The sequence below is a fragment of the Panthera uncia genome (assembly GCF_023721935.1).
Source record: "Panthera uncia isolate 11264 chromosome B2 unlocalized genomic scaffold, Puncia_PCG_1.0 HiC_scaffold_24, whole genome shotgun sequence".
NCBI lineage: Eukaryota > Metazoa > Chordata > Mammalia > Carnivora > Felidae > Panthera > Panthera uncia.
This window is the reverse complement of record NW_026057580.1, coordinates 36,595,943-36,620,257: the sequence shown is the minus strand read 5'-3', so window position 1 is coordinate 36,620,257 and position 24,315 is coordinate 36,595,943. Positions and strand designations below refer to the sequence as shown.

Here is a 24,315-nt window from a genome sequence, read left to right as displayed (position 1 = left end):
GGGGGGGGGGTTGGAATCTCTCTGTGTACATCTGCTGAAATGATGAGGAGTGTGAACTATTTACTCATTTGCTAACTGCAATAAGACAACCAAATCCCTCCCCCATGATTCAACCTCCATTGTTGATAGAAAAAAAAAATTAGGATTTAAGAAGAGGTAGGGCGCCTAGATGGCTCAGTTGTTATGCATGTGACTTGGGCTCAGGTCATGCATGATCTCACTGTTCATGAGTTTGAGTCCACATCAGGCGAGCTCGAGCCCCACTTTGGGTGAGTCCCACTTCTCTCTTTCTCTCTCCCTGTCTCCCTCTCTCTCTCTGCCCCTGGCTCACTTGCACCCTCTCTCTCTATCAAAAAAGAAAAAAAAAAAAAAGAAATAAGTAGGAGGGCCTGGGTGGCTCAGTCAGTTGAGCATCTGACTTTGGCTCAGGTCATAATCTCAGTCTCACAGGGTTTGAGCCCTGCATCAGGCTCTGTGCTGACAGCTCAGAGCCTGGAGCCTGTTTCGTGTTCTGTGTCTCCCTCTCTCTCTCTGCTCCTTCCCTGCTTGTGCTCTGTCTCTGTCCTTCAAAAATAAATAAACATTAAAAAAAAATTTTTTTTAAAAGAAGAGGTAAGTAGCCTCTATCCTCTATGTCAGCTGAATTAAGAATAAAGATACAACTTTCTTTTTTAATCTGGAACAATCTATAATATAGATCCCCTGACTCATCTGAGAAAGACAGTTGTTCATGGGAAATATTTTAGGACTGGATCAGCTTGGAAGCAGACAGATGGGTGCAAAGAACTGTGCAGACATGTTCCATGCTTAATTATTTAATACAGATATTTGTTTCCTGCCCATTGGGGTATTTTAATAAGCAGAACATTGTGCTAACACTCTGGAGTATATAATGAGCTCTCTGTCAGACAGTTTTATAAGAGCATTATCCATAAAAAAAAAATGATACTTACTTTGCTGTGACAGTACCATTTAAGCTCTTAGAATTCAAAGAACAGTATAATGGTGTCTGCAAAGTAACTTCAAATTTTGGTAACACTGGAAAAGAGAAGCAAGGATAAATATCTTAATCTATTTTACTATCATTTTTAGCTTAACAAAATAAAGACTAAATAGTTCTAAAGGAGTCAACAATCCGTACTCTTTGAACCTAGATTCCTTAGAATCCAAACACACATTAACACAGATGAAAAGCACTGCAGTTCACCCTTACAAGGCTGGTGATGGACAGTGACAGTGGGGGCCAGTTGGTGAGGACGCTTGTGTCAGTGGAAGCTTCTCATCAATAGAATCTAAATTGTATCCAGAACCCTAGATGCTAAGGCTCTGAATGCTGGGAGACCAGGCATTCATTCAACCATCACCCATCAGTGCTGCCTTACAGTGTATTAAAATACTTGCACATCACATGTGCTTCTACCGCAGCCCCTTCCCTAGGACCATTCTCCAACTTGGTTACTAAAAGCACATCTTGGGGCCTCAAGACTCTCCCTATACGTGTGCTACATATGCAGCCATGCAGAATCTTTATTTTTTGAGGCAATCAAAGGCAAATCTTGTGACAATCTAATGTAATGAATTGCTATGAAGAGAAAGTTATGTAGTAGAATTTCTAAGTTAATCACTAAGATATAGCTACAAAGTAATGATGTTTCTTGTGTGACAGTAATTCCTTTTGGCAATCCCAAAGCTAAAAACCTCCACTTTGGTCAGCTTTATATAATCAAGATATGAGATATTTTACAAATACGAACACTATTTGATATAAAGCATACCATCAGAGTAAAAAAAATTTTGTATCCTTCCAGTCTAATAGAAATGTTTTTCTCTAACTTCACTAGCTATGAAGAAGAAATAGATCAGTCTCATTACAAAGCATCCCACCATTCAATTAATATAAGAAAAGTATCAAGGAGACCAATGCATCAACAATATAGATCAGACCTCCAGCTCCAAACCAGGCCAAAGGCCCTTAGTCTGTCAAGAAAGCCAAAAAAGGCCAGGAAAGCCAAAAGAGCCACACAATCCTCTCAGAAGTGGAATTTCCTTAGAATAAAGAATTCTGATGTCCCCTCCTCAAACATCATAGGTTGGCAATCAATTCCCCACCTCTATCATATCCAATTCAACAACATATAACCACCCAGCACCACCTCTATGTGAAATGAAAATAGCCTAGGGGCGCCTGGGTAGCTCAGTTACTTACGCCTCAGACTTTTGATACAGGCTTAGGTCATGATCTCACAGCTCTTGGGTTTGAGCCCCACGTTGGGCTCTGTGCTGACAGTGCAGAGCCTGCTCTGGATTCTCTCTTTCCCTCTTTCTCTGCCCTTCCCCTGCTTCCTCTCTCTCTCTCTCTCAAAATAAATAAACATTTTTTTAAAATAAAGTTAAAAAATAGCCTATAAAAACCTTGGCCACCTCTGATTTATTCTTTTAGGTCAGGGCTCTCCAAAAGAAATAAAATGTGAGCCACGTATAATTTTAAATTTCTAGTAGCCACATTTAAGAAGTAAAAAGAAGCAGGTTAAGTTAATTTTTGTAACATTTTATTTAATGCCACATGCCTAAAATATTATCATTTCAACATGTACTCGATATAAAAAGTTATTATTAATGAGCTCTTTTCCTTTCTTCTTTTTGTACTAAGTCTTCAAAATTTGGTCTTTTACCCACTTAGAGCACATCTCCACTTGGACTAGCCACACTTCAAGCACTCAATAGCTACATGTGGTAAGTGACCCCCAAAGTGAACAACACAGTTACAGATTAGGGGGCAGTAAATGATAACCAGCATGAGCTAAGAATAGTTTTTACATTTTTAATTTGTTGCAAAAAATCAAAAGACAAATATTTTATGACGTGAAAATTATAGGAAAATTTAATTTCTGTGTCTATAAATAAAATTTCTCTAGATCACAGCCACATTCACTCACATATTGTTATGGTTGCTTCCTGCTACAATAGCAAAGTTGAATAGTTATGACAGAGAGCTATGGCCCACAAAACCTATTACTATTTGGCCCTTCTTTTTTTTTTAAGTTTTATTAATTTTTGAGAGAGAAAGCATTAGCAGGGGAGGGGCAGAGAGAGAGGGAGACAGAGAATCCGAAGTAGGCTGTGCGCTGACAGCAGAGAGCCCAATGCAGGGCTTGAACTCATGTACCATGAGGCTCTGACCTGAGTTGAAGTTGGACACTTGTCCGATTGAGCCATTCAGGCGCCCCAATATCTGGCCCTTTCTAGAAAAAAAAATTTGTTGACCCCTGTTCTAGGGGATCATGAGACTTAGGAAGTGACAGTGCTATATAAGATATGTGGAGCCTGAGCCACAAAAGTGTAAACAAACTACTTTCCAGAATTTCTATTCCCTGAATGAGACACAATGTCAAAAAGTGACACAAATCAAATGAAAAAGCTCATGTGTAACCTCAAAATAGCCATTCAAGTTATAACTAATAGTGAGATCCTATACTTACATGCTCATCTTTCCTTCCCCTCCAACCACCAACAAAATAGTTGGGCCACACTGTTTTTATCTGTGCATGACTGTGATATAAACATGACAGCTGTAAGAAGAGTATTTACTCAAATTAAACAGTCTTACCAATTGGCAAAACAGATTTACCAATTAAACAGATTGTCTTTACCAAAGCTGACCAAATGAAAAATATGGGAAATAACTAATGTTATGTTTTTAAAAATCACAAATCTTTAAATACGTTAAGATCACAACCAAGTACAAAAAAGAAAAATTATGCATGAGAGACCATATAATGAGACTATAGGTGATCTGTTTCCTACAATTTTTTCTTTACAACGACCTTTTATATCTTTTAAAAAAGAAAAAAAAATACGTTAGGTCTGTAAGAAACGCCAGGATTTTACTTTCACTATGATTTTTACTTTAAATAACATATCTCTTAGAAATTTCTCTTATCTCTGTGAAAAGTAACAAATATTTTTTTCCTTCAAAATAAACCGAAGAACTCTTACCATATTCTGAAACCTGAAATGATTGATAATATGTCTGGTCCTATTGGGAGGAAGAAAAAAAAAGACAAGAAAACATGTGAGTTCTTATTTACTTATTTTGCTTGCTTACTTACCTGTATTAAAAAGATTCAGAAAATTATTTTTAACTGTATTTATAATGATTTAATGAGCAAAACAGTTTATTTTATTTTCTGGAAGTTTATTTTTAGTCATCCACAACATGAAGCCTATGAGATTTCTTGATTTTTTCTTGTCAATTTACTATCATAAAAAGATGGCCTGTTTCGGGGCACCTGGGTGGCTCAGTCGGTTAAGCATCCAAACTCGGCTCAGGTCATGATCTCATGGTCTGTGGATTTGAGTCACACATCAGGCTCTGTGCGACTGAGCTGAAAGCTCAGAGCCTGGAGCCTGCTTTGGATTTTGTGTCTCCCTCTCTCTCTGCTACTCCCCTCAAAAAATAAATAAATAAACATTACAAAAAAATATTTTAAAAAAAATGACCTATCTATATTTCACTGCATTTGAACAAATTGCTTAATTTGACTTCCATCATTTGTAAAATGAACACTAAATTAGATAGTTTAGGAATTTATGAAACAAGAATAACACATGTCAAACTATGACTTCAGATTTGTTCTGAATATAACTCTCAAAAAAAAATCAATGTATAAAGTTACACATAATTCAAGTATTTACACATAATCAAAAATACAAAATCATCATGGGCCAACATCTTCTACCTTTCAAATTCCTTGAATTATTTTCTAATCCAACTCCTAAAACACTGCATTCTACCCTATTTTAACAAATATTGTTAATTATTTCCTTTTCCAAGATCAACAAGAAAACATGTGGCCTATTATTATATCATTGTTTCTAATTCCCCATATTTCTGTACACTCTAAATCTATGAGTAACACACTAAATAGAACCTCTTCAAAATAGCTAAGGAGTTCCAAAAATAAAATTTGTATTCTAGGGTTGCCTGAGTAACTCAGTCAGTTAAGCATACAACTGTTGATTTTGGCTCAGGTCATGATCTCACAGTTATGAGATCAAGCCCCACATAGGGCTCCATGCTGAACGTGGGGCCTGCTTGGGATTCTCTCTTTCTGCCCCTTCCCCACTCATATACAAGGGCCCGCACACTATCTCTCTCAAAATAAATAAACTTAAAAAAAATTGAATTCTAAATCTGATTCCCTATGTTTATCAAAGCAAATACACAGATGCAGCTACAAAATACTAGTTTTTTAAAAATCATCCTTGGTTAATCAAGCAACCGTACACCAAGTTGTTTCTTAATCCTAAAAGATGGATAGAGTTCATTGCAAAGTATAAAACAAATGTAACTACTTATATGCTAACAAAATAACTGTCTGAAACTTGGTTTTGATGATATCACTTAAAGTAGATCCCTAATCTTTGACAAAGCAGGAAATGACACCCAACGGAAAAAAGACAGTCTCCAACAAATGGTGCTGGGAAAACGGGATGGCGACATGCAGAAGAATGAAACTGGACCACTTTCTTACATCATACACAAAAATAAATTCAAAATGGATGAAAGATGTATATGTGACACAGGAAACCATCAAAATCCTAGATGAGGACAGGCAGCCAACTTCGCCAGAGGCAAGAGAACAAAAGCAAACATGAATTATTGGGACCTCATCCAGATAAAAAGCTTCTGCACAGTGAAGGAAACAATCAACAAAACTAAAAGGCAACCAACAGAATGGGAGAAGATATTTGCAAATGACATATCAGATAAAGGGTTAGTATCCAAAATCTATAAAGAACTTATCAAACTCAACACCCAAAAAACAAATAATCCAGTGAAGAAATGGGCAGAAGACATGAATAAACACTTTTCCAAAAAAGACATCCAGATGGCCAACAGACACATGAAAAGATGCTCAACATCACTCATCGTAGGAAAATACAAGTCAAAAGCACAGTGAGATACCACCTCACACCTCTCAGAATGGCTAAAATTAATAACTCAGGAAACAACAGATGCTGGCAAAAATGCAGAGAAAGGGGAACACTCTTGCACTGTTGATGGGAATGCAAACTGGTGCAGCCACTCTGGAAAACAGAATAGAGGTTTCTCAAAAAATCAAAAATAGAACTACCCTATGATCTAGAAATTGCAGTACTAGGTATTTACCCAAAGGATTAAAAAAATACAGATTCAAAGGGGTACATGCACCCTGATGTTTACTGCAGCATTATCAACAACAGTCAAACTACCAAAAGAGCCCAAGTGTCCACCAACTAAAGAATGGATAAAGATCTGGTATATATATATGTGTGTATATATATATATATATATATATATATATATATATATGCACGCACAATGGACTATTACTTAGCCATCAAAAACAATGAAATCTTGCCATTTGCAACAATGTAGATCGAGTTAGAGTGTATTATGCTAAGGAAAATAAGTCAGTCAGAGAAAAATACCATATGATTTCACTCATATTTAATTTAAGAATTTAAGAATTTAAGAAACAAAACAGATGAACATATGGGAAAGTGGGAAAGAGAAGAAAGGGAAACAAACCATAAGAGACTCTTAATGATAGAGAACAAGCTGAGGGTTGACAGAGGGAGGTAGGTAGGAGATAGGGTAGATGGGTGATGGGTGCTAAGAAGGGCACTTACTACAATAAGCATTTGGTGTTATAAGTAAGTGATGAATCACTGAATTCTGCTACTAAAACCAGTATTGTCCTGTATGTTAACTAACTAGAATTTAAATTTAAAAAATAATAATAAATAAAAATAAAAGGAAAAATTTTCATTTACTTAAAAACATAATAATAAGTAAAGTAGATCCCAAAGAAATTGTGTTGATCAAAGTCTTAATAATCTACAGATTTGTGGCTTGTATCTTAAATTGTTTTCATGCCCTATATAGGAATGTTATAAAATACATGTATTTAGTTCAGTTATAAATTCTAATTTCTCATCCTCAAAAATCAAATCAAGAAGGTGATCTACCTGTATTGCCTATTTTACTTATAAACATAAGAAATCTAGTCCTTAGGGGTGCCTGCATGGCTCAGTTGGTTGAGCATCTGACTCCTCATTTGGGCCAAGGTCACGATCCCAGGGTCATGGGATCAAGCCCCTCATCCGGCTCTGTGCTGAGCATGGAGCCTGCTTGAGATGCTCTCTCTCTCTCCCTCTGCCCCTCTCCCCGACTCGTGTTCTCTCTCTCTACGTCTCTCTCTCTCTCTCAAATTAAAAAAAAAATGTTTTAAGAATTCTAGTCTTTAATTTTTGCTTTATTACTAAGGTCAGCAGGTGAGTCTACAGAATAAGTAATTTTATAACAAAGATGATGTCTCTATCAAGTTAAATATATCGCAAACACTAAGTGAGTACCACATGAAAAATACTACGTGAGGCTATGTAAAGACAAATTACAGTCCTCAGCATAGGAGTGTCAATCGAGAGATGGAGATACACATAGTAAAGAGCAATAATGCAAGACTGACAGTGTCCTGCAGTTTCATGCATTGTGCTTTGTCTCTTAGTCTCTCCTATGCTAGACCCACACATACTTCCATCTCTACTCATTTTCCAAGACATAGTTCAAATATTCCCTGAATCCCCAATCTAAAAGCAATCTCAGCACTCTAAGCCTCAATGTTCTTTAGTCCTTCCTTCTGTCCCTTTTTACCCTGTAAAAAGTGTATCATAAATAGGTATGTAGTTTATCTTCCTGCAAGTTCTTTGATGGCCAGCTCCATGCTGGATAATTTTTTATCCTTTATAGTTTACCCCGTGAAGTGCCAACCCAACCCAAGAGTTCTCTTGATACTCTTAAGGATCTTTCTGATTCCTTCCTTCCTTCCTTAGTGGTCCGCTCTTTCTGCTCCCAAAATGTTGGCCCTACCCACCCTAAGCCCAATACTGTTCTAATTCTCCAGACCCTTAAGTGAGCTCATCAACTCTCATGGTTTTAACTGCCATCTCTATACTAAAGAAACCTAAATCTTTATCTCTAGCCTATACCTCAGCCCAGAGATTCAGACTCAAATCCACTTTCTGGACATTTCTATCCAAATGTCCTACAAAATGTCCTGGACTTCTTTAACTGCATTTAGCCTCCTCCAGGGACCTTTTCACCTTTCCCCATATTAGGTTAGATATGGTTCCCTCCCATAATAACTTGTATGTAACTCCATCATTTTACTTACCACAATACAATTATCTGCTTCATATCCATCTCCTATAACAGACTATGAAATTTTGGGGAACACAGCACCTATTCAGCATGCCTTCAAGGTTTGTTGAATGAATGTATGTATAAAATGAACAAATTGATTTTGTCCCCAGGCTGGTTCTTATGGGGCTCTTTAGATTGGCCTCAATTATCACACAGTATCTCCTGCCAGAAATTGAAATAACCTTCTCCTATGAAGAATCAGACAACACTGACAAGGCTCAGCCATTTGTGAAATGGCCCATAGAGTAACCTTAACTCTCCGCCTTGTGTCTGAAAGGAATATAAATGCCAAGTGGAAGAAGCCAACATCATGGAAACCTGGGGGGAAAAGGCAGCAAAAAAAAAAAAAAGTGCTTCTTTTCACTATCATTTTAAATTGTTCCAATAAATCACAAAATCATTTTGTAACTAAGTGCTGACAGGGTGCTTTGTAGCAGATGAGGTTTTCCCAGGGTGTTTATAAGTGGTGAAATGCAAATCAAGAAATAAATTACTTTACTGTCCAAAGGGTTTGAAAAACAGAAAAATGGATTTTGTAATTTTCAACATATTGTCCATTAGGCAATCAGGTCATACCAATTTCCACAATGAGTTGTTATTTTTATTAAATATTTTTATAAAACATATAATCAGGAATGGTAGAAGATACTGAAACACTTAAAACTAATAGAAATTTATGTCATAAATAACCATAAAAACACTGATGCTGAGTACTTTCATAAGGATAAAAGAGATATGTGCAAACTTTTTCTATAAAGGGCCAGATAGGAAGCATTTTAGGCTTTACAAGCCCATATGGTCCCTGTTGCAACTATTCAACTGTGCACTGAGGTAGCAGGTAAACAATGAGACTGTGTTCCAATAAAACTTTATTTACAAAAACAGACATTGGGCTGGATTTGGCCTGTAGGCCAAGGTTTGCGGAATGCTAGTCTAAAAAGTAAAATTGTTCTATGCTAATTCTAGCTGAACTAAATTGACTAACCTTAACTGAAAACATGGAGAAGAAAGAAAAGAAAAAAAAAAAAAAAACAGAGCTTGTGTATGAAGCACAATTTCATTTACTAAATAATTTTCCTTTAGCTCCACAGAAACAATCTGATTCAAAATGAGTTTTCATGTTTATTCTAGCTCATCAAATATAGTTCGTGCTCATTCACTCTGCCAGCAACTAAAGGAGGCTGACCTGAAAGAGTAAACACTTGAGCAGCATGTCTTCTAAGCAAACACCTTTCCAGGTGCAAGAATACATGACTCATCCACATCTTCTCAGTTCCACTTGCCCCAGATGGTCACTGTTCCCTGGAGAAAGCACTCCCTTACAAAGCCCACTCTTAAGCACTTACATCCACTCTCGTAAGCCTGTCTCCATTAGACTTTCTAACCAAATTCTAAAGGAGAAATGGAAAAGAAGAAACAGGAGGTATTCTCAGTAATCTCTGTCATTTCTTTGTTCCCCTTATCCCTAAATCAATAATTTGTTGTGATGGTATATGTTATGAATATCAATCAAATGAAAGGGAAAAGAGAGAAAATACACTATTTTAACTAGTTCCTTTAAAATATGTTATGACTGTATGCAAATTAAAGATACGTGAATTGCTAAAAACATCTATTCTAGTTACAGAATTTCCCTTGTCTAACCACGAAGCCATCCAACTCTTGAGAGAGTTTCTATTTTTAATAAACTGGAAGGAATATGGCACACTATATGACCATTTAAAATATATATATATTAACATGCAGGCAAGCTTCTAGCAACTCTTGCTTCTCAAGTAAAAAGAAATGCCAGAAACAGAAGCAAGGATTTTTGTTTGCACATTTATGTTCATACATGATTGTTTAAGTTTCCCAAAAGTCTGCTTCAGCACTGATCTCCAGTGTCTGGATTTAATTTGTATTTAAAGGTTAAGAAAGGCACTGAACTTTCTAAATCCACACATAACAAATATAGAACTATTTCAGACTCAGTTTTGGTTTTGTCCCCCAAGACAATAGATGCCAACTATATCCACAGTCCCAAACAGGTGCAATTCTAGCACATAGGACTTGCAAAGGAGGTTTCCAAAAAACTAGTTTTGCAACACTTAACCAAAAGGGTCAAGATGGAAATTAACTAGAAAGGAATTTTAGGAGAAAGTTTTTGATGTGCTTTCACACATCAGTGGCAGTAGGCAGGTACCTGACATGCCTGAACAACCTTAGAGCAAATACTGGTATTGGCCAGCCACGCGGACAGCTAAGCTAATAGAGAGTGTTGCATTGGGAGTTGCAAGAAGTGTTGCCTACTTCTTGCAAGTTGAAGTTGCAAGAACCAAAGAAAGTGTGACCATTTTCCCTCAACTAGATATGCAAAAAAGAGAGAGCCACCATGGGGCTGTCTTCAGTCCTGATCAAAAATAGCCTCCAGGGGCACCTGGGTGGCTCAGTTGGTTGACCTCTGACTCTTGATTTCAGCTCAGGTCATGATCTCATGGTTGTGGGATCAAGCCCCACATCAGGCTCCATACTGAGCATAGAGCCTGTTTAAGATTCTCTCTCTCTCTCTCTCTCTCTCTCTCTCTCTTTCTCTCTCTGCTCCACTCCCCAACGTGTTCTCTCTCTCTCTCTCTCAAATTAAAAAAAAAAAAAAAATAGCCCCCACAGGAGAGCACCTCTGGAAGGTATACTGTATACTGTAGATGCCTAGGAGCTGAAGACAAAGTGAAGAGCAGCCAGAGGAGGAGACAAATTTAAAAGCATCAAAGACACTGAATGGAAAGCCTCCCAGCAATGGTAGGGGTGCTCCAAAGAACCCACAAAAGACTTTTATGAAGGGAAGTTGTTTATTTTAAATACCTGCCAAGCCCAGAGAGTTCTGGTGCCAGATGACAATGGTATCATGTCGAGCCATGTTAAATTGCCATTTTTGTAGGACAAATATTGGCAAATTCATATAACTCATCTTTACATATCAAGTAAGAATTTTTTACCCATTGTCTCTCTTCCCTCCACCTCTTTCAATCGTGGAGGAGTTGAATGCAGCTTAGTGACTCGGGGAGAAGCAGCCAGACCAGAGAAGACCCAAGCTGGGACAAGATAGCACTTGATTTTATTGGACCGGACATATTAGTTATTGGACATAGACTCATTTTTGTGTATAGATATAACCAAAAATGACAGAACCTTTTATTACCAAAAAATAACTCAAAAAATGGTGGGATTTTCCCTTTATTTCAACCAACTAATAGGATAGAATGTGTCCCAAAGAGCAGGACTAAATGGCAAAAAATAATGCTGTGGTTTTTGTATTGCACCTTTCACGTTATACATGTTCAACCTCACAGTCACACACAAATAACTGGGCACACCAAACAGGCCAACTGTTCATGTTAAGAAAGGCTGGGGATGCAGACGGTATCGACAATTCTGACTCATAAGATTTCCCACTGAAACAGTTATGGTTAGAGTTCTCAACAGATCTACAAATGTCTCCTTAATCCATAATAGGAATGAAATTATATGGTGTTTTTGCTGCTGTACCCACAACATACTATATTAATGTTCTCCTTCTCAGAAACAAAAGATTTAAATGAGCTGTCTATACTCTTTATTGCCCCTGTCACCCAGATTCCACCACTACCATGTCACTGGCATGGAAGGGCACTCAGTAAGCAGTGGCTCCTTGTCTCTGCTAATTGCCTATGGAGTCTCTCTCAGGCCTGGTTCTCCTGGAGACTTCTGCAGCACCTAATGCTGTAGCCACCCTCTCTGAATCCCTTCTGCTCTGCTCTGTGCCTGTACTTTCTTGGTTCTCTCATTCCAAACCTGGCTGTTCATTCTCTGTTGCTTTGGGTGGCTCCCCTGCTTAGCTGCTGAATGTAGTGATTTCCCTCTGATCAGCCTGCCCATCTCTCTTCCCTAAACCAAGTTTCCAGCCCCAAATTCCCCTGTAATGGGCAAATTTCTCCCAGAGCCCACACTTAAAATCCCAGGGTCACCTCTGTTAAAAGGTAAACTGAAACACATTAAAAATTTTAAGAGTTTGGGGTACCTGGGTGGCTGAGTCAGTTGAGTGTCCGACTCTTGGTTTCAGCTCAGGTCATGATCCCAGGGCCATGGGATGAGACTCAAATTGGGCTCCTCACTGAGCCCGGAGCCTGCTTGAGATATTCTCTCTCTCTCTCTCTCTCTCTCTCTCTCTCTCTCTCTCTCTCTCCTTCTGCCCTTCCCCTGCTCAAGCTTACACCCCACTCCCTCTCCCTCTCTCTCTCTAAAATAAAACAAAGTAAAATAAAATAAATAAAATTATCTTAAGAGTTTATGTGAACAGAATTCAATTGGAATTGGGCAGTGCTGACCAACAATTGGTTAAGCATGCTCCACCAACAGGAGCTCAGGGAGAAACTTTTAGAGAGAAAAGGCAGAAGCAAAGTAAGGAAATTAGTGATTGGCTATAACTTAAAGCCTTAGTTGGCTGTTTGTGACTGGTTACCCTTAGCATTTTGATTTTGTAACCTTGAGGCATTCACAGACTTAGATTTTGGTTTGCATAAGTAGTCAGCCATGGCAATACAGCCACATCAGTCTAATGACCTCCTTATTTAATTAATTTAACACCCTTTGGGGCACTTGGGCAGCTCAGTAGGTTGAGTGTCCGACTCTTGATTTCGGCTCAGGTCATGATCCCAGGGTTGCGGGATCCACGCTCCACACAGAGCCTGCTTGAGATTCTCTCTCTCCCCCCTCTCTGCCCCATCCCCCACTCGCACTATCTTGCTCTCTCTCTCATTTTAAATAGATAGAGAGATAGAGAGATAGATAGATAGATAACATCTAAGATTTCTCTTTCTCCTTTTCGCAATCCGATCTAATCAGTCCCTAAACCTGATGAATCTTCCTTCAAAGTGTCTCTTGAATTCACCGATTCCTCTTTAGTTTGTGCTGCTCCCCTAAAGCAATCTCCTATTACCTTCAGACTAGACTGTTATAACCTAACACAGAAGGTAGGCTGTACTTGCTAAGCAATGATACTAACCCTCTGGCATCTCCCTGACTTCAGTTCCTCTCCTTTCAATCACCTCACATGCTATGATCTTCCTAAAATACTACTGTAATCATGTCACACTACAAAAATCAACAAGACAACAAATATCAATGACATTTTTTGTTGTTGTTTTTCAGAGGTTTATCATGACAACATGTCATTCTTTCTACTGAATAACGTTTTGGTGTTTTTACATTGGGCATGTGTTACTTTTATAATCAGAGAAAAATAACAAAAGTGTAATTTTTATATCTTTTATAATAAGAAACTCATTCACATAAGATTTTTGCTTTCTTTGTCCTCCGAAGTATTATATGAAATTTATAACATTAACATTCAAAGTAAAATAAAAGTTTTTAGAGGCCCCCACTGTCTACAAAATAAAATCTAGAGGCGCCTGGGTGGCTTGGTTGGTTGGGTGTCCGACTTCGGCTCAGGTCATGATCTCATGGCCCGTGGGTTCGAACCCCACATCAGGCTCTGCACTGACATTCTGGAGCCTGTTTCAGATTCTGTGTCTCCCTCTCTCTCTGCCCCTCCCCTGTTCATGCTCTGTCTCTCTCTGTCTCAAAAATAAATAAACGTTGAAAAAAAAATTTTTTTTAACAAAATAAAATAAATAAAATAAAATAAAATCTAAAACATTAGCTTAATATCCAATATGCTCCATAGCTTGACCCACAAACTCTTCCAACATTCTCTTTAACTATTACTCTCTGCAGGGCCTCCACTCCAGGCAAGTGCTTGCTCCCAACCCTACTGCTGTCACCTAGCTCCGCACCTCGTTCCACCTCTCCCCCACGGTCCCCATCTGAGTCTTACAGTGCCCTCCACCTCCATCTAGTTGAAGCATGGAATTTTTAAAGATGTGAAGAGGCTTACAAGTCCTCTGACCCAAACTCCTTATTTTAGAGCTGAGGAAAACAGATCCAGAGCTGAAAGAACTTGTCCACAGTCCCTTGACCACAGCATGAGGCCCCACGTCATGTAACTCCCAACCTAGTGCTCTTTCCAATTTATTACATGAAGTCTTCCCTGACTGTAAGCTCCTTGAAAGTAGGTTTTGTGTCTTATCATCTTTGGGTGTTTACTTAGACTGGTATTTCTTCCCACCTAATGTACATTAAGAAAATTCTATATTTTTAGTTTCATTCAGATTCCTACTAATTATCCTATGCTTAAGCCTAATACCTACAGAACAATAATTGTGTAACATCTATCTTTTTCCCACAGAACAAGAATTGTTTAACATCTTATCTTTTTCCTCTTTCATTTTTACCATAAAATTAGCAAATAACTTAAAAATTAAAAAGAAATCACAATGAAAGTATCATCCATAAAAGTCTCAGTAGATGTATATTGACCTACTTGGAGAAATGATAGATGTGCAAAAGAACGGAAATGTTTGTTAACATTCACATTGTCCTTTCCTTTCCTGTTTAGAGTCTAAACATCTGTGGCCTAAAGTGTAGTTGCAACATATTTCTCTTGGAGTTTTCAAGCCAGGCATCGGGATCAACTGTGGTAGATTCAATAAACAGAGATGCCCAGTTCCCACCCCGTTACTGAATCAGAACTAACAGAACTACACCGCAAACAAAACAAATGCTTTCATTCATCCATCCTTCAACAGAGAATTATTGAACCTAAGTGCCAGCATTGTGCTAAGTGATGGACAGACACCTTCCCAGGATGGGGTTTTTAATTTGGTGAAAAGAAATATATTTATCAAATAATCATACACATAAATATATAATTATAGACAATGATAAAAGTTGTGAATTAAATTCATAGGGAATTATGAAACTTGAAGATGAGGCTGGAAAAGTAGTCAGATCAGGCAAGGCCTTGTGTAGGCCATGGTAAAACACATGAATTTTATTCTGAGGGCAATGGAAAGCCTTTGGAGAGTTTTAAGCTGAGAAATAACATGATCCAATTTAATGTTTAGATTACTTTCACTGCTATGTAAGGAACTGATTACAAGAGGAAAAAAGTAAATGTAGGGAGATGCATTAAGAGAAACTGTAAATATCTAGGGAAAATATAATGGTGGCTTGGACAAAAAAGGCAGAGGTGAAAATAAAGAGAAGTAAAAGTAGATGGATTTGAAATATATTTAAGGGTACAATCTGTGGGAACTGGTGAAGGTCTGGATAAGGATGGTAGGAGAGATGAAATGTCAAGGAAACTCCAAGGGTACCAGCTTGAATAACTGGATGGAAATGGAGTAATTCAGTAAGATAAAGAACGCTGGAAAAGGGGCACCTGGGTGGCGCAGTCGGTTAAGCGTCCGACTTCAGCCAGGTCACGATCTCGCGGTCCGTGAGTTTGAGCCCCGCGTCAGGCTCTGGGCTGATGGCTCGGAGCCTGGAGCCTGTTTCCGATTCTGTGTCTCCCTCTCTCTCTGCCCCTCCCCCGTTCATGCTCTGTCTCTCTCTGTCCCAAAAATAAATAAAAAACGTTGAAAAAAAAAAAAAAAAAAAAAAAAGAACGCTGGAAAAGAGCCAGGTGTGGTGAGCGATGATTATAAGAATGATACTGTATACGAGGAGTTCAGGATGCCTTTAAAACATCCAAGCAGAGATGTTAAGTAGGCAGATGGTTATAAAGGTCTGCAACACAGAGCTCTGGGTTCTCTCAGACAAATTTGAAAGTCATTAGTGTATAGATGAAAAATGCAACCATATCTATTAATTAACTTGTCTAGAGTGAGAAACGAAAGAAATTTAAAGCCAAACTCTACAATATCCCCATATGTATGAAAGAATACATGACAAAAGAAGACAAGGAGAAGAACCCAGGCTAGCAAACTAGTAGAAAGAAACTTAAGTACCAAATTGGAGTGAGGGAAGGAAGTGGGAGGTACAGAGATGAGACAACTTAAGAAAAAAAATTGGCTAGAATGGGAAAGAAAAAAAGTAGTTACCGGCAAGGAAACTAGGGTCAGAGTTCAGTGTCTGCCTGTCTCTCTGTCTCTCTCTCTTTCTCCCCGCCCATCCCCCCTCCCTTTCACTCCTCCTCCCCCTCTCCCTCTCTCCTTAATCCTGTGAGAGACTTGAACATACTAGATTTTGTGGAAAGATCCAGGAGAGAGAGATCCAGGTTGAAGATTCAGGAGAAAGAAGAGATAATTAACATTGTAAGGTTTCTGAGAAAGTAGAAGGGAGAAACCAGGGAAGAGGTTGAGGTTTTGGTCTTAGATATGAAGAATTACATCTTTCGGTAAAAGAAGAGGACCATGAGATGGGTACACACACAGGTAGACATGTAAATCTGGCAGAGCAGTTTAAAGAAATTCCTATCTGATAACTTCGGTTTTTTATGAAGTAGAAAGATTATCTACTGAGAGTGAGAAGGGAGAGACCAGAATCTCCCCCATCAGACAGCATTTTCCTCAATCCATTCTCTCATTTTAGAAAGAATTACAAACATTCTGGTACTCATCAAGACTATTAACTAGGGTGGCTCAGAATCTGACTTCAGCTCAGGTCATGACCTCACAGTTTATGTGTTCGAGCCCCAGGGCAGACTGTGCTGACAGCTCAGACAGAGCCTGCTTTGGATACTGTCTCTTTCTCTCTCTGCCCCTCCCCCCACTCACGCACTCTCTCTTTCTGGCTCTCTCTCTCTCTCAAAATTAAACATTTTTTTAAGTTTTTTAAAAGACTGTAACTAAACTAAAGATGAACATAATTTGTTCTATACCTGATAGTTACTCATAGTACTAGGACTTGGGGAAAATGGATCTAATGAATAACCAAGACATAGACCATATAAGACTCCAGTTAGAAGGATGGTGGACCAGACACCCAATGACACAAGCACATGCATGCTCCTAAAAAGTTTCTCCATTTGCAGTACAAATATATTATGCTGTACAAGAGACAAACTGGTTTCCTTACCAGAAAAGTGCTAACTAGAAGCATACTCTCTTTAAAACACACACACACACGCGTGCACGCACACACGCACATTCATTTAACCCTCTCTGTTCCTACTGAAAGTAAAAAGAATAAAAGTTTTTAAAGATATGCCACATGGCCACCTTTCTTGGGCACCTATCTCAAGCAAGAGGAAAAAGGAGAAGCATAGCTACAACTCTGTATTGAATGGGAAAATTACCCTTGAAGCAAAATAATTCCATTTCTTGCTCATTTCTTCTTTTCTCACTCTACCCAGGGACACAGTACTCATTTTAGTGTCCCACCTGGGACCCAGGGCTGTCACCAGCAGAGTCCAAAGAGCTGTAACTTTCCAAAACTCCCTCTATGCCATTGAAAACTGAGCATCTTATAGAACTATATACACACATCATACCAATGTCAAGTTCCTGTTTTTGAGGTTGTACTAGAATAATGCAAGATAAAACCATTTAGTACACTGTGTAAAGGGCACACAGGACCTCTCCATACTATCTTCACAATTTTCTATGAATCTACTTCAAAATAAAAAGTTCTTCAAAAATTATTCCTCTATGTCTTATATCACCAAGATTATATAGTCTGCTAGGTTACAGCAAAGTAATCCTTACTAATACATTAATGGATGTTAGCCTATTTCCCCTACCAGATAGCCTGTATGCTATAACATGAGTCTCCAGCACTCAAAATCTTCAGTCTAAAGCCATGGCTCTTGTGGTCAGAATGTGATACATGTTGAAAACAACCCAATGTGAAACTCAAATAAATAAATTCACAGATGAGAGAGGAGAAGTAACAACCAACACCACAGAAATACAAATAATTATAAGGGGTATTATGAAAAACTAAATGCCAACAAATTAGACAACCTAGAAGAAATAGATAAATTCCTAGGAACCTATACCCTACCAAAACTGAGACAGGAAGAAATATAAAATTTGAACAGACCAATAACCAGCAAAGAAATTGAATCAGTAATCAAAAAACTCCAAAAAAAAAAAAAACCCTCCCAAAAAACAAAAGTCAAAAGCCCTTACAGGCAAATTCTACCAAATATTTAAATAAGAGTTAATACCTGTTCTTCCCAAACCATTCCAAAAAACAGAAAAGGAAGGAAAACCCAAATTCATTCTATGAGGCCAGCATTACCCTGTTACCAAAACCAGATAAAGGCACCACTAAAAAAGAGAATTACAGGCCAATATCTCTGATGAACATAGATGCAAAAATCCTCAACAAAATACTAGCAAACTAAATTCAATAATACATTTAAAAAAATCATGCCCCACGATCAAGTGGGATTTATTCCTGAATTGCAAGAGTGGTTCAATATTTGCAAAACAATTAACATGATATAGCACATCAATAAGAGAAAGGATAAGAACTATAAGATCATTTCAATACATGCATAAAAAGCATTTGACAAAGTACAACATACATTCATAATAAAAGTAGATTTAGAGGGAGCATACCTCAACATAATAAAGGCCATATATATGAAAAATATAACATCATCCTTAATGGGAAAATACTGGAGCTTTTCCCCAAGGTCAGGAACAAGCCAAGGATGTCCACTCTCACCACTTTTGTTCAACATAGTCCTGGAAGTCCTAACCATATCAATCAGACAACAAAAAGAAATAGAAAGCACCCAAATTGGCAAGGAAGAAGTAAAACTTTCACTATTTGCAGATAACATAATACTATATATAGAAAAACTGAAAGACTCCACAAAAAAAAACTGCTAGAACTAATAAATTCAGTAAAATCACAGGATACAAAATCAATGTACAGAATCTGTTGCATTTATATACACCAATAATGAAGCAGTAGAAAAAGAAACTAATCCCATTTACAACTGCTCCAAAAGCAGTAAGATACCTAGTAATAAACCTAACCAAAGAGGTGAAAGACCTGTATTCTGAAAACCATAAAACACTGAAGAACTTATCAGACAAAGAAATAGAAACACATCCCAACCTCATGGACTGGAAGAACAAATATTGTTAAAACGTCTATGACTACACAAAGGAATCTACACATTTAATGCAATTACTATCAAAGTAGCAACAGGATTTTTCACCAAGCTAGAAAAACAATCCTAAAATTTGCATGAAACCACAAAAGACCCCAAATAGCCAAAGCAAAGCAAAGTTGGAGGCATCACAATTCCAGACTTCAAATTATATTACAAAGCTGTAGTAATCAAAACAATATGGTACTGACATAGAAACAGACACAGATCCACAGAAAGAACAGAAAACCCAGAAATAAACCCACAACTACATGGTCAATTAATCTCCAACAAAGCAAGAAAGAATATCCAATGGAAAAAGACAATCTTTTCAACAAATGGTGTTGGGAAACCTGGACAGGAACATGCAAAAAATGAAACTAGACCACTTTCTTACATCATATACAAAAATAAATTCAAAGTTGATTAAAGACCTCAATGTGAGACCTGAAACCAAAAAAATCCTAGAAGGTAGGTTGTTCTCAACCTAACCTCTTTGACATCGACCATGGCAACTTCTTTCTAGATATCTCTCCTGAGGCAAGGGATACAAAAACAAAAATAAACTATTGGGACTACATCAAAATAAAAAGCTTCTGCAGAGGAAACAATCAACAAAACTGAAAGGCAGCCTACAGGATGGGAGAAGATATTTGCAAATGACATATCTGATAAAGGGTTGGTGTCTAAAATCTATAAAGAACTTATCAGACTCAACACCCAAAAAACAAATAATCCAATTTTAAAAAATAGGCAGAAGAACAGGTGAACAGATGAAGAGATGAAACAGATGAACAGAAGAACAGATGAAAAGATGTTCATCACTTACCATCAGGGAAATGCAAATCAAAGTTTTAATAAGATATCACCTCACACTTGTCAAAATGGCTAAATTCAACAACACAAGAAACAACAGGTGTTGGCAAGGATGTGGAGAAAAAGGAAAACTCATGCACTGTTGATGGAACGCAAACTGATGCAGCCACTGTGCAAAACAATATGGAGGTTCCTCAAAAATTTTAAAACAGAACTACCCTATGATCCAGCATTTGCACTACTAGGTATTTAACCAAAGAATACTTTCGTATTCAAGGGGTCACATGCACCCTGATATTTATAGTAACATTATTTACAATAGCCAAACTATGGAAGCAGCCTAAGTGTTCATCACTTGATAAATGGATAAAGAAGATGTGGTATATAAATATATTGTAATGTCACTCAGCCATAAAAAAAGAATGAAATCTTGCCATTTGCAACAACATGGACGGAGTTAGGGAGTATAATGCTAAGCAAAGTAAGTCAGTCAGAGAAAGACAAATACCATATGTGGAATTTAAGAAACAAAACAAAGGAGCGGAAAGAAAAAAAAAGAGAGAGACAAACCAAGAAACAGACTCTTACCAGAGGGGAAGTGGGTGGGGGGATGGGTGAAATAGGTGAAAGGGATTAAGGCGTGCACTTGCTGTGATGAGCACCAGGCAATGTATAGAACTGTTGAATCACTATATTATACACCTGAACCTAATATAACACTGTATGTTAACTAACTGGAATTAAAACAAAAACTTTAAAAGCCAAATATAAAACAAGGAAACAATCTAATGTGTGAAGGAGTGATTGGCACCCTCAAATCATGTCATAGATGTGGGCATCTTCTCCACCAATGTATACAGCAAGATCTGTTGACGTCTAAACTCAACCAAAAACATGACTATCTTTAAACAACAATTACAGTACATATTAAATAATTTAATGTTATTCAGCTGAAAGTGTCAGGAAATCTAGCTTCTAGCTCTGACCCTACCATAACACTGTGTGAGCCTAACCAGGTCACATTACTTCTCTCCAACTCTTCTTCCATAAAATGAGGAGGTTGAACGGGGTAACCTTGCTATGTGCTGATGGCTTCCTAGCACCCTCCATTTCACTGATACACTAATACCTGACCCAGAGTTTCTGCCTGATGCCATTAAGATGTACCTGAAGAGGACAGCAGGTAAAACACCCTTGAAGGGCACTCCTGGGGTGGCTTTTGGAGGGAAAGAACAAGACAAGGAACTCTTCAAAAAAATTAGGTTGAGGTCCAGAAATCAAAATGCATACCACCAAAGGACTAACAATAGCAGATCAAACAGCTCACTACAGAAGTTTATAAGAGGCTAGGATATTCAGTTCTTGACTGAAACCTTTTTTAATTTTCAGAATCAGAAAGTCCAGAACATTAATCCAAAAGGCCTGTTTTCCACTGGCTCACAGGTGCCTCAAATACAGCAGCTATACATATTCTCAAAATGCAAATACATGAACATATTTCTTCTAAGTTTGGTAGTATATGGAAGACTAGAACTCTAAGTCAAAGAATACCACAGAGGATAATAATTAATAGCAATAGTCTAGAAGAAACTGTTCATTCACTTATTCTTTCATCCCACATGCATGAATGGGTTCCTACAACAGATCAAATACTTTATTAGCCAGAATAAATATGAACATTAATGAAAATAGAATTCCTGTCTTTAAGCAACTCACAGTCTACTAAATAAGGCAGTCATATTTTTTAAAACTAGAATGGTGGCTCAGTCGGTTGAGTGTCCAACTTCGGCTCAGGTCACGAATTCACAGTTCTTGAGTTCAAGTCTCACATCAGGCTCGCTGCTGTCAGCACAGAGCCCACTTCTGATCCTTTGTCCCCCTCTCTCTCTGCCCCTCCCCTGCTCATGCTCTCTCTCTCTGAAAAAAATAGACATTTAAAAAAAAACTACCCTGGGGCACCCTGGATGGCTCAGTCTGTTGAGCGTCTGACTTCAGCTCAGGTCATGCTCTCACGGCTTGTGGGTTCAAGCCCCATGTCAGGCTCTGTGCTGACAGCTCAGACCCTGGAGCCTGCATTGGATCTGTGTCTCCCTCTTGCTCTGCCCCTTCCCCACTCACACTCTGTCTCTGTCTCTCAAAAATAAATACACATTGAAAAAAAACTTTTTTTAACTACACTGACCACAGTTTGGAAAGATGAAACAAATTCTGGAAATTGATGGTGGTGATGGATGTAAATGTACTTGATGCCACTGAACTATATACTTAAAAATGGCTACAATGGTAAATTTTATGTTATTTATATCTTGCCACAATTAAAAAAAAAAAAAGGAAACAACTGCTCTGATCAGTAAGTGCTGTAGTAAAGGTGTGTATAAGGACCCGTGGAAGAACAGAGAATGAAGTGTTGACCTGCCAGTTGCCGCTGTAAGAAATCAGAATTTTAAAACCAACTCCCCTCCCCTCTCTCCCAGCACATGGAAGTAAGAACTTGAAGTCTTTCCCAAAAAAAACAGTCTTCCTTTAAGCAGAGGCTAGCAAAAGTATTTTGGAAGCTACATCTACATTCCAGAGAGGATGCCACTGTTTTCTGACCTGTCACAGTTTGCTCCATGCTTTCTGTTAAGCTGTCATCACAAGCCAGGGGAAGGGTTACCAGATGCTACTTGCAGAGAGCTTCAAGGACAGGAACTGTCCAAACAAAGATGTGCTCCTTTGCAAAGGACAAATAGCTCCAGCAGAAGGAAACTGACCCAGGCCATAGCTAGGCAGCAAGGCCAGAAAGATAAGGAGCAGTCTAAAAGGCTATAAAAAGCCATGAGATGCTAGCAATCCTTACTAACCTTTCCACAATAATTAACTTGAAAGAAAATACATGAAACTGCTGTAAACAAAGGAACAATTTGTTGCAGACTGCTTCTGATTTGCATAATAACTTGACACCCACATGTATCAGACAGGGTTCCAAAGGACTAATTTCAAGTCTTGGGACTACTGAGTTGAGTTCTCTACCTTCAATTACTTGTCCCCACCCTAACACTGCTTCAGAGTGAGACAAGGGCTGAGAACCACAGTCACTTACAACTAGAAGAAACCACATGATTACCTAGTTCAGTGGTTCCCACGCTGGCTGTGCATCTAAATCACCAGAGAAGCTGTTGTAAAAATATAGATTTTCCCCAAAAATTTGCTATAGTAAGCTAGGGTACCAGAGAGCTCCATAGAGCTACTTACCTAGAGAGTCAAAGTAAACAGCCCAGAGTCTCACCACTAGAAAATTAAAGAATGAATTGGGGGTCCATCTCCTGTTCTACATCTTTTATACTACCCAACACTGTCTCTCAGCAGAATAGATAGAAAGTAAAGACTCCTGACTGCGGACATAAATCAGCATTTCTCAAGATGTGGTCCAGAAAAACAACGGAATTTCCCAGAGTGTTCATTTAAAATGCAAATTCTTAGGTCATGTGCCAGCAATACTGACTTGGGATCTGGGGGTAGGCCCTGAACTCTGCATCTTAAACAAGCTCCCCAGTCAGTTGACTCTTAGGCACACTGCTGTTTGAGAACACTGGTAAGTTCTAGCAAGTGGAACTTCACACGCTCAACTTAGCTGCATGAGCTCCTCTAGAAGGGAACACAGGCTTCCATCTGTCGCTGTAGAAAAAGGGTAAGAGCTACAATTATCAACTGAGCAGGATTTCTCTGTGACTCAGGCTCTTCCTTCAGGTTCTCAGAGAAACAAGAGTGCCAATTCTGGGGTCACCCAGAGTCCTGCAACTGAGGACTGTGGGCTACCCCCAGGGAAAGGGCTGGTATGGCCAGGTCCCTCCTGGCTCCAGGAGCCTGGTGTTCAGACACCAACACAAGCCATTCTTTTCAACAACTTTTAGGGACTCCTGGGTGGCTCAGCTTGTTGAGTGTCCAACTCTTAATTTCGGCTCAGGTCATGATCCCTGAGTTGTGGAATCAAGCCCTGTGTCGGGCTCCACACTGAGCATGGATCCTGCTTGAGTCTCTCTCTCTCTCTCTCTCTCTCTCTCTCTCTCTCTCTCTCCTGCTGCCCCTCCCCTTGCTGTCTCTCTCTCTCTCATTCTCTCTCTCTTTATCTCTATCTCAAATTAAAAAAAAAAAAGGTTTTAAAGAACCTCTAAACCTGGAATATAATTTTTAAATCATAGATGAAAGATCATTTGTAATGAAACCTGGTTATACATGCAATGGAATATTTTCAGCCTTAAAAAGGAATGAAATTCTGACACATGCTGCCATATGGATAAACCTTGAG

At 38.4% G+C, this 24,315-nt stretch overlaps 1 protein-coding gene across 1 annotated transcript in view; it reads right to left on the bottom strand.

Annotated features, from left to right (window-relative positions):
* The window catches only part of CD109 (CD109 molecule), a 161,706-nt gene that overhangs the window by 65,580 nt on the left and 71,811 nt on the right, over positions 1–24,315 (bottom strand). Inside the window, exons 10-11 of the mRNA XM_049653909.1 lie at positions 3,997–4,036; positions 954–1,038 (exon numbers count right to left, since the gene is read on the bottom strand). Coding sequence (XP_049509866.1) covers positions 954–1,038; positions 3,997–4,036 — 125 coding nt within the window. The remainder of the gene's footprint in view (positions 1–953; positions 1,039–3,996; positions 4,037–24,315) is intronic.